General features: G+C 41.6%; 1 protein-coding gene across 3 annotated transcripts in view; it reads right to left on the bottom strand.

The window, feature by feature from the left end:
* gyg2 (glycogenin 2) overlaps positions 1-12,060 on the bottom strand; it is a 31,982-nt gene continuing 19,922 nt past the window's right edge. For 2 of the 3 annotated variants that reach the window (XM_084921649.1, XM_084921650.1), the window contains one exon: positions 1-800. In XM_084921649.1, the coding sequence (XP_084777775.1) occupies positions 681-800 (120 nt within the window). In that variant the 3' untranslated portion in view covers positions 1-680. The remainder of the gene's footprint in view (positions 801-12,060) is intronic. The other variant, XR_014799435.1, reaches the window with a different exon arrangement.

Below are 12,060 nucleotides of genomic sequence, written 5' to 3' on the forward strand. Positions count from 1 at the left end.
CGCCAGTCTGTCGCAGGGCCAACATATAGGCAGGAGACAACCATTTGTACTCACATTCACTTCCACATTCACACCTATGGGCAATTTAAAGTTTCCAATTAAACTATCTATATCATATTTTTATGATTCTCACATGCAATATTAATTTTGCATTTGCCACTTCCAGCACAAAGGCTGTTCCTGCCACAGCGTCACCTACTTCCAAGGTGCATGCAGAAAAACAAGGGTCCAAAAACACTTGGAGTATAAAGAACAGCTTTGATCCTTGACCAACAGGTTTTGGCCTGTGGTCACTGTCAGAGAATGATGAAGACTAGTCCAGCACAATACCAAGAAAGCACAGGTTAATAAAACAAAAAGAAAAGAAAACTACAGAAACTAAAACGGGTACTAGCTCTCCTCTGTCCTGACTGGGCCATCTAGTAAGAAGCAGCACAGGGGAGATACTTTAAAAAAACCAAACCATCTATGAACGATGTAGATGTCTATCAGACTGCTCAAATAAATAAATCAGTAAGTATGTAAACAGGTAAAAAGCGTGTTACTGTGTGTAACTTCAGTTTTTATAAATACTTGTGTGCCCTTCTATGTATTAAGGCGTGCAAACTGTCAAACCCCAGCATTTTAATAACCACACTACAGAACATGGAAACACTAAGGCTGATGAAGTTTGACATTTTTTAATCCAAAAAGCGGTCCAGCATCCTTTGGATGTTTTGAAAGGCATCTCTGCCGAGGTAGTCCACCTGTCCCATCTCCCACAGCCTGCGGTGATCCAGCGGCTCAGTGTCTGCAGGTGTCTGCCACGACAAAGTGGGAAATAAACATCACATAATTATTCCATATAGATGCATTTAACAGAAGTCTCGTTTTGAAATCTGGCTGGATTTGAATTCTTACACAAAGACAACACAGTGTAAACACAAAGAGTCAGTGTGAATCGTCTGTGGAAGAGGAGGAGGAGTATCACAGTAGCTAAAAAGAACAAAACCACCGCTCCATGAATCATGTTCTGGCAACACAAGTGAAGCTTTCACAAGCTGTCTGCTACTCTGTGCCACACATTTAAGTGAACACTGACAGTCAAAGGACGTTTCAACCAGTGTAGCAGCTCTACTTCATTCTGAACAGATTTAACTGTTGCAATACAATATTTCAGATCGATGTGTAAGTAAACAAAATCAAAATGATAACTGCCACCAGCATGTGCTCTGTGCGGTTTTGAGCAACCAGTGTTGCCTTGAAAGAATGTGCCCTGCATAGCGCTGGCTCAGACACACCTCCTCACTGAAGCCTTTAGTTACTGTGGGATTATAATATTATTTTATGCCATGTTAGACCCTTAATTGAAGACTGTGAATTATTATGTAGTTTTAGTTTGCATTATTCTCCTGAATTAGAAGAAGGTGATAACTATTGCATTTGTTAAACTGATTTGCATTACATTAGACTGCTGGTTTATTGTGAATGAATGATATTGTTTTATGATGCATTATACTGCTGAGTTATAAGAAATACTGTTTGCAGGAAGTCATCGCCTTATTTGTCTGATTAGAAGAGAACAGAACATACTGGAGTTTTCTGCCCCATCTCAGCAGGAGCAGATAAACAGGGAGCCAAGGTCGTAGCTTAGACACTGTGTGAGAGAAAGAATGTGAATGTTTAGGCTTTTATGATTAGGTGGGGGCCACTAGAGGCTATAAGAGTTTGATCAATGCTCCACCATTTTGAGATCTGATGCTGTCTGCGTACGGTGTCCATCTCCCACGCGTGTGATCATTAAAATCATCGTTTGACTCAACCCAGCCGGACCAGTGTTGTTATTGTGGTTTTTCCTCTTGTATCCATCCCCAATATTTGAATCCGTAGCAGTTTGGGGGCTCGTCCTGTGGTATTGGGGTGGAAGTTGGAGGTTTGGACGGTCCGAGGTTGTCGAACGGACAGGCACGAGCCAGTGGTCTGACGTGAGTGGGCATAAGCCGGCTTATACAAAGGTAAGGCACTACCTGTTGAATTATTTCCAAAGTGTGCCAAATTGGACATGACAAAATTGAAGTCTACTCACTGAAATTACTGGTAGATGTCTGTTTTGATTTTAATGAAAATCTCATGAGACTAATTCAAGTTGAAGTTTATAAGTTAAAATACTGGGTTAGAGGCCCAAGGTAAAGTAAAACAGTGAAATTGGGTTAGAGGCCCAAAGTAAAGTAAAACAGTGAAATTGGGTTAGAGGCCCAAGTAGTTTGATAGGGAATTGGTCATTTTGTGAGTTAGAGGCTCCATTGGTTATGGTTGGACCTGAGTTGGTCATTTTGTGGGTTAGAGGCTCCATTGGTTATGGTTGGACCTGAGTTGGTCATTTTGTGAGTTAGAGGCTCCATTGACCACTAGGTTGCACCTGCCTCAGTCATACTCTTGTTTTGGGGAGTTGACTGCTGTTTAAAAGTGTTATAAATTATCCTAGAACGGCGGTGGAACCGCTAGGAAGCGCAGTGCTCAGAGGTAACGCTTGCCAAGGCCAGGGATGCCTAGGCCTTGTCCTCTTTGAGGGATAGTCAGTTGGTCACTGTGGAGCTTGGGGCACTCCAGAATAACTAGTGGTTGCACCACTTTACCGTTTGGAACAGTATCTGCGCTTTTTTGGACACTGTTAAATTGAGTTAGGGACTTTAGAGATTAGGCCAGATACAGTTAGAGTCTGATACTGGTTAACTGATCACAAAAAAGTTGGACTTTCTTCGGTTGGACCCGTTAACTTAAATTTGTCAAAATTGTGTAGGCGCTAAAGCTGTCAGGCCTGAGAGTGATTGTAAATATAAGACGTCTTTGTAATATAAAATAATAGAGCTGTGTGTGAGGCTGTGTGTGACGACAGCGCGCTGCAGCGCTGCGAGCTATTTTTAGACGGTGTGTGAACATGCAAATGAGGTGGCTGCTGTGAAGCGCACAGAGGACGTTCGCTTCCTGTTTAGCGTGTTAGTGAGTTTTATAATTATGATTTGCAAACAATGATACATGCCTGTAATTAAGACGCTGATTTTCTGACGAGACGCCCATTAAGCCCAGATGAAAAGTGAGGGCGAGCAAAAGAATGCTGACCTTAACAACTCTGCATTAAAACTGTGCAGGACAGTGATGGACCAACACGGATGATCGGGCAGCAAAAAGGGCGTGCCAGAGACAGGAGGAGTAACTGAGGTCAGGAGGCACCTCAGAATGGACAAAAGCACCAGAAGAAAATAAGCTGAAGGCACAGGTGTCGGGGCTCGGCCAGGAGCTGACCTCTGAGAAGAGCCGGACAGCAGAGCTGCAGAAGGCCGTGGAGCAAAGCAAGGAAAACATCAATAAACTTCAATCTGACGTGTACAGAAAAGACTCTGAGGTTTCTGCCCTCAGTAAGAGCTCAAGGCATCAGAGCAGAAACTGAGCATGGCTCAGGAGGAGCTGGCTGATAATCGAACCCATCAGTCAGGCTTGGAGTCCCAGATGCAGGACTTGAAATCAGGCCGGAGCTTGCTGGAGCAGGAGCTCGCCAAACCTGACAAGAAGCTCCTACAGCAGGAGCAAACCCTGAAGGAGCTACAGAAGCAAAAGGGTCAAGTTAAGGAGGAGCTGGACAAGGAGAAGATGCAGGACACTGGAGAAAAGGACTGCCTCAATTGAGGCCAGAACCAGTATGGACAGAACTTTGAGCAGCAGCACCAATGGATGCAAACAGACTGAAATGGAGGAGGGCAGGACCCCAGGGCACGCCTCAGGCCGTGGTTTACCCAGAACACCAGAACAGGAAGGTGATGAACACAAACACACACAAACACACACATCTACATGCACTGACTCAGAATGAAGAGAAACACACATATGAACACATATGCACTCGTTGATTGAGTAAGAAATGACACACACACACACACACACACGCTTGTGCAATGAAGAGTGATACACACACACACACACACACACACACACACACACACACGCTTGTGCAATGAAGAGTGATACACACACACACACACACACACACACACACGCTTGTGCAATGAAGAGTGATACACACACACACACGCTGCTGCAATGAAGAATGCTTTACTAACAAATGCTTATGCTGACACGCAAAATGCTGCACACAAACGTCCAAATACAGAATCTGTTACAGCAACAAGAAGCCATTGATTGTTTATTGGTTAAATGTGTTTCATGCCACCCAGAGGGCGTTTGTGTAGATTTAGGGGACAGGGTCTAAAGCAGTTTGGTTATGAAAACAATGTCTGTGCGTGATGTCTGTTTATGGCTCAAGGCCTCGACTGAATTGTTCACTGTGCTTCACACAGCCTGATAAGGAGCAGTGGTACAGAGTGAAAATGATGAATTAACGGTGTGAGTTTTATTTCGGAGCCCCACATTGTTGTGAGTGAGATTTAATTGAAGGAGAAACACACTGAAAAAAAAAGGGGCCAGCTCTTGGATTTACGTAAGCATCTCGCGTGTGTTTAACACAATTGCCTCAGGCTTTAAAGCTCTGTACGAAATTCTGGTTTCCAGTGTGAGAGAAAAAGTCATGCAGCTATTAGAGCTAGGTTAATTGATGATTCTAAATTATCCATGAATGTGAGTGTGAATGGCTGTTTGTTTCTATCTGATAGACTGGTCAGCTGTCCGGGGTGCACCCTGCCTGGTAACCTATCACTTCAGGGTTATTTCCCAGCCCTGCTGCAACCAGGAGAAAGATAGGAGGATGGTAGTTGTTGTAGACCCATTCAATTTTTATGGTAACCAGGATCTAGACTTTGTTGAACCGTATGCAATATGAAGACAACATGTAGTATTTAAGTGACCAAGTAGTATTTGGATAAAAGTTATTGAATAGTGTTGAAATAAACTGACAGAGTTGTGAAGGATTAAAATATTCCAGGAGCTCAACTTACTCCATCTGAACATGTTTCAATCGTGTTTTATGAACACAAAATGCAGGTTTACTGAATATGAAAAGGTTGTGTTGATTTAACTCAGTTGTTTAAGTTTCTGCCAAAGCAAAACATTTGTGTGCAACCAGTGTCCACTATTGAATCAAGTAAATCCAACACGTTTTTTAGGGCAAAAAGGAGTTACGGTCCCCGTATTCCTACACAATATTGTCCCGAGAGGGAGAAAAACTTTCTGGTGAAGTTTTGGTTGATTTTTGGGTTTTGCTTAACACTAGGTTGATTTCATCAGTGAGGTTTGGATTGTTTTCTTCCTCTAAGAGAGAGAAAGATGGTTTTATGCTTGGACATGTTTGCAATGGGCCCCAGTATTTGTTACTTTATGAGTATTTTATTGGTTACGTTTGTTTTTGCTTTTGTTACAGTGCACTGAAATAAGAACATCTGAGAGGTGTGATCCACCGGTGCTGATATTTTGGTATTTTGTGAGTTCCTGATTTAACAAATCAGCTCTTTAATCCAGGCCTGAGAGATTGAACTTTAAAGCGCTATAAAATATTCTTACTGGAAACAGTCGCAAAGTGTTTTTCTCCATGATTATAATGGGCTTGGGAGAAATTCACTTATATGGGACACTGATCACATGAGAAGTCCTGAGCCTAAAAGGATTGCAGCGAGTCAATCCAGTCAAAAAACAAGGAACTGTTTTCCTTTAAAATGATGACGTCATCTTGCTGGTGATGGAGACTCGAAATAGGTTGCGCGTGAGACTCAATTATCAGCAACTTCTGGTATGAATGTGTGTGGATGTATGCATGTGGCTGGACTGTGATGGACTGACGACTAAAAGTTTTAACTGATTTGATACTGAGACAAAAACGGTGCCGACTTTAGGATTAGTAAATGTCCACAAACAATTCACCCAGCCTGTAAAAAAAAAAAAAAAAAGGTGGATGTTTTGTCTTGCTTTGTTTTGTTTTTGCAAGAACAGAAGGATGACAGAGACTAGAGGGGGAGGCTGTAGCTTCACATGAGTGTGAACTGCAGACTGAACCCTTTGGTGGCTAATTTTGAGTTACTGATGTTTGCATTAAGAAAATTGTGTTTTAGTAGCTGTGTTTCGATTAATGTATCACATTATATTGTTGGGAATGTTAAATGCTAAAGTGAAGAAAAGGTTTGATTTCACTCATGACTGAACATGTTATTATTAACCATAGCAGGCTGCTGTAAAGAGTCAATTAACTTTAATAGAGGAAAAAAAAAAAGCCAAAAAAACCTCTATTAATATCTATGGATAACAGGGAAATGGTAGGCTTGTCACACTCAAAATGGAGATATGTAACAATAAACACTGGTCCCCGTCATTTAGGTCCTTTCATTGAAATAGTCAATAATTTAGAAAAGTAGAGATATAACCGACAGGGGCATGTGATAGGAGGTGGTGCTGCACAAGAACAAGAGCAAAATAAAGAAGGAAAAATTATTGTGTTTAGCTTTGATAAATTCAAATTAAAATGTACCATTACACTCAGAGGATCAATATGAAATCAAATATATGCTAATTTTGTGTGTGAGTACATGACTGGTGACTGTTCTGTCCTGAGCTTTTGTTTTTACAGCACCCACTTGACCACACCAACAGTTTCTCGCCACCAAAAGGGGGTACTTGCAAAGAATAGGGAGGAATATCATCAGAAGTGGGAAAGGTAAGCCCCAAAAGGGGATGATAACACCATGACTTTCACTTATGGTCAAATTCTTAAAATTTGACCCCAAACATGAAAAATTCTTCAAACATTTAGAGACAGAGTGGAGTTCTAGATAAACATAATGTGCCAAACCACATGCGGATGGAGAGTTGGAATCGATAAGATGGTGAAACAACACGCAGTAAAATGTTGATCATGTTGTTTATGTTTATTCCAGTGTGCAGAGCAAGGTTATTATCGTTAACGAAAACTAACGAAATAACGAAAACTAGAAGTGAAAAAAAAAAAACAACATTTTCGTTAACGGAAAAAATAAAAACAAAAAAGTAAAACTAACTAAAACTGTAATGAGTGTTCACAAAACTAACTAGAATTAACTGAATTGATAGCAAACGTGTTTAGTTTTCATTGATGTGTGCGTGTCCTACAATAGTCAAGGGTGAAAGTGAAGTTTAGTTTCCAGATTTCTTTCTTGCCGTCTCATTATGCCAGCAGGTGGCAGCACGTTAGTCGAGTCGTGTGTGTCGCTGCTCCGTCCACGTGCAGGATCATGTCAGGAAAAGTCGGGAGAAAGCGCCAGAGTCCAATTTGGGATTACTTTGAATATGACTGTGTTTGGGATAAAGCAAGTGTCTTGTAGTGGAAAGAGACAAATTATGAGGGACACTTCTAAAGGGAAAAATCCCACAAACCTTAAAGTGCACTTGAAAAGCTCACACAAGAAGGCTAAGCTAGCTTACCTTGAGAAGGTAAGGGAGCACACTCAACCCTCATCCCCAGAAAACAGAAGCTAACCCCAGGCAAGGCAGCGTGATGCATCCTGAGACAACAGGACGGGGACATCTACACAACTGTGTGAGTCCATTGCCTTCAAAAAGTTTATCAATTCACTCGAACCAAATTTACGAACACCCGGTGCTGCAAGAGTTAATAGTCTCATTGGGGCCAAGATATACATTTTGTAGTTGCCTGGAATCAATGGTTGTTCATCTGCCTTTATTTATTTATTTATTTATTTATTTAAAGGATCCATAGGTGGGAATGTGAGTTGTCTGTCTCTGCGTGTTAGCCCTGCGACAGACAGGCGACCTGTCCAGGGTGCAGTATGGTAGCTGGAATAGCAACATACCCAAGGATAAGCAGAAGAGCATGACTGATATGATGAAACTGGGATTTTGTTACACTTAATTATTGCAAACAAAACTAAAACTATAACTGAAACTAATCAAAACTAAACTGAAACTAAGGATTTTTAAAAAATAAAAACTAAACTAAACTGGCAAACAATTGGTAAAAACGAATTAAAACTGATATAAAATTGAAAATCTGAAGTCAAAACTAAATCAAAATAAAAACTAATGAAAATTGCAAAACTATTAAAACCCTGGTGCAGAGATTGGCTAATCTGACCAGCAAATGTTATAAAATGGATTGCCGGAACAGTCAGCGTTAAAGTCACCTTTGACAGTCCAGACTAAGATGGCGTTGGACATCTTCAGGGCGGAAACGGGTTGGTGTGACCAAGGTGTGGTTTGGCTTGTTGTATGTATATTTCAAGATGATATGGCTCTGGATGGACCAGTTACCAGGGCATGGAAGGAGGACAGACTCATTAAATGAGGAGAAGGAATTTCCTGGGATTGGAGATCCTCTGGGTGAGTGGTTGACTAAAAGCATGCATAAAATAAAAGCTATTTTTTGTTATTGATTGGTGATAGATGTTAATTGGCCACATTTACAGCTGTATTGACTTGTTGTGGACGCAGTCTACTTCATGTTTAAGCACTCTAATTAACAGATTGGAAATAGTGACATTAAAGGAAGAGTATGCAGCGCCACCCTGTCAGATGCCAGTGAGGGTGGGGCTCAGTGGTGAATCAGGTGAGCTGCATTCATGGCTGAATCAAAACAAAGCTTCCCCTGCTGTGGTCAGTGAGGGGAAAACAGGGGGAAATAAAATTAAAAGAGGCATGGATAAACGTTTATGTGGGAAGTTTATAAACGGGATAAAAGGGGGTGTTTTACTGTTATTTTAGCGTCAGGATTATTATTACATGAGAATCATATAACAAGCATTGCGTTAATCATTTATTGAAGCTATTGACATTATATTAACATTTGTGTTCCAGTGATTGTCATAACCTCAGGTTAATCTTCTATTTACAGGTGTCAGGATAATCATATGATCTTCCATTGCAGGTGTAACCAGGATCATTTTTATACATATTGCAGTTTGTTGCTCATTATAGAGTTGTGCTCAAGTTAATAAGGGTTAAAAGCTACAGTCAGCGCGATGTTTGGCTGATCTATGGAGTGGAGTGACTTTGGGCATGGAAGGCCGCACACGCTTACATTACACTGATATCATGTTATTCTTTGTAATCTTTTATTCAGTTATATCGTTTGTTAAGTTTTAAGTAGTGGCAGTTGATTAAACGACATTCATTTAATATTACATACCTGATTGAGAGCATTACACACAGATCAACTTAACAAATCTGGAAAACCTTGTAGCTGCTATGTTGGGTCTCCATGAGGGACAGTTGGCTCCAGGAGATAAGTGGGAGTCAGTGCCTGTCCTCGGGAAGGAGAGCATGTTCCTTTGCTGTGTCAAAAGTAGTCAACAGGTTCATATTGAAGTGAAGTTCATATTAATACAGGTTTTGTTTCTTGGCAATTCTGTGGACGCAGGCTCTGGGCGGAGCCAGGAGTTGAACAGATCTAACATGACATTTAAATTGATTTCATTCCCTGGCACAGGATGACAGGACTGGAGCAACGACACTGGATAGGTGAAAGTCTGATACTTTCTAAGATATAAGGTCACTGACCTTTTCTTTAATTTTCTAGCTCCGTTGATTTGACACATGGGAATGTGTCAAAAAAGGGGGGAAGTTGAGTTTTAACATCAAACAAGGGTTATATGAACATTTTTATGACTTCATTTGTGTTTTAATAACTTAGGTATGGTACAGCTTAAGCTAATAGTGACGCAAGAGGTCTCCGGACTTTTTTAGAGAATCAGTGAGAAGCATAAATCATTATTTCCATGTTTAAGCGTTCATCATTGAAATGAATTGAATAGCGTTTAGAAGATAAAAGCCTGTGTTCATGAGAAGCTGAGTACCACACTGGAGAGGAAACCGTGGGACGGTAGGCGGAAGGAAACACATGATTTTTGTGAAAACGGGGGGCAAAGGTTAGAATTAAAAATGGCTAATTTGTTTTTGATGTCTTTTGTTAAAATGAGTGGTTTTAATAATTTTCAGACACACCTTGCAAATGTGCTTATAAGGAGTTGGCACTTGGTCATAAGCTTCGTCCGGCGTGATGGTCCGGACTGATATATTGCAGGTATTGACTTTGAGTGCAGAGGGCTAAATGCAAACACGCTTACACACACATAGGATATGATTAGAATAAGTCCCTGGGACATTCTGAATATTCTAAACCAATTCTGAATCACCAGAAGGTCAGTAGATAACAACAGTAGATTATTAGGGCTAGGCAGAGAGGTGTTTGGGTTTTCTGTCCCTTACAGAGAAAGGAACAGACACCAGACGAGGTCACGGATATACGAGGATCCTTCGCAGCAGAGGCAGACACAGTGACTGCCGAGACACCAACTGGGTCCAAGTGTCATGGCGTCTGGGCTCTGATAAGTCACCTCAAAAGGATGGATCCCATAAACACAGCAATAACCATGAAGGGGTTGGCGGAGATCCAGGAACACCAGACCAACGAGGTTCGAGAGGCTCTTGGTCAAAAGGGGGACACGTTCCTGTTCCTTTTTCTGGGGGACACAGCTGTGACCCGAGGATACACAGATTGTTGTTTGACATCGGGGCAGAATAATCCCCTGATCTGTGCAACGACTGAAGGGTTGTCTAACCCCTGAGGTTAAAGAAAGAAGAGCAGAGGATCACCCAACTGGAAGACACTGGTGGCTGCAGCAATAAAATAAAGGCTAAAAGCTCCTCGGACAGAGGTTCTAGTCTGAGTACGTCTGAAGGGTATAAGGTAGCACCAAAATAAAGCTGTGGGAGAACTGGGGAGGGTCATCTGTACCTGCTACTGTTGGAATAATAGTTCTTCTTGCACCTGGACTGCGCAAACACAGAGGTCATCTCACATAGGGTTCGTCCAACAGGGGGACAAAGGGCCTCAGGCGTAAGAAGAAATGAACCCGGCCGCATTGGACTACAGGGTGTAGGTGTGCTCTTTATTCTAAAGAGCTCAACAGGGGGAGTGTGAGATTATAATATTATTTTATGCCATGTTAGACCCTTAATTAAAGATGGTGAATTATTATATAGTTTTAGTTTGCATTATTCTCCTGAATTAGAAGAAGGTGATAACTCTTGCATTTGTTAAACTGATTTGCATTACATTAGACTGCTGGTTTATTGTGAATGAATGATATTGTTTTATGATGCATTATACTGCTGAGTTATGAGAAATACTGTTTGCAGGAAGTCATCGCCTTATTTGTCTGATTAGAAGAGAACAGAACATACTGGAGAGGTTTTCTGCCCCATCTCAGCAGGAGCAGATAAACAGGGAGCCAAGGTCGTAGCTTAGGCGCTGTGTGAGAGAAAGAATGTGAATGTTTAGGCTTTTATGATTAGGTGGGGGCCACTAGAGGCTATAAGAGTTTGATCAATGCTCCACCATTTTGAGATCTGATGCTGTCTGCGTACGGTGTCCATCTCCCACGCGTGTGATCATTAAAATCATCGTTTGACTCAACCCGGCCGGACCAGTGTTGTTATTGTGGTTTTTCCTCTTGTATCCATCCCCAATATTTGAATCCGTAGCAGTTTGGGGGCTCGTCCTGTGGTATTGGGGTGGAAGTTGGAGGTTTGGACGGTCCGAGGTTGTCGAACGGACAGGCACGAGCCAGTGGTCTGACGTGAGTGGGCATAAGCCGGCTTATACAAAGATAAGGCACTACCTGTTGAATTATTTCCAAAGTGTGCCAAATTGGACATGACAAAATTGAAGTCTACTCACTGAAATTACTGGTAGATGTCTGTTTTGATTTTAATGAAAATCTCATGAGACTAATTCAAGTTGAAGTTTATAAGTTAAAATACTGGGTTAGAGGCCCAAAGTAAAGTAAAACAGTGAAATTGGGTTAGAGGCCCAAAGTAAAGTAAAACAGTGAAATTGGGTTAGAGGCCCAAAGTAAAGTAAAACAGTGAAATTGGGTTAGAGGCTCCATTGGTTATGGTTGGACCTGAGTTGGTCATTTTGTGAGTTAGAGGCTCCATTGACCACTAGGTTGCACCTGCCTCAGTCATACTCTTGTTTTGGGGAGTTGACTGCTGTTTAAAAGTGTTATAAATTATCCTAGAACGGCGGTGGAACCGCTAGGAAGCGCAGTGCTCAGAGGTAACGCTTGCCAAGGCCAGGGACGCCTAGGC

Source organism: Perissodus microlepis, chromosome 23 (genome assembly GCF_051167445.1).
Source record: "Perissodus microlepis isolate ML-2025 ecotype Zambia chromosome 23, ASM5116744v1, whole genome shotgun sequence".
Taxonomy (NCBI): domain Eukaryota; kingdom Metazoa; phylum Chordata; class Actinopteri; order Cichliformes; family Cichlidae; genus Perissodus; species Perissodus microlepis.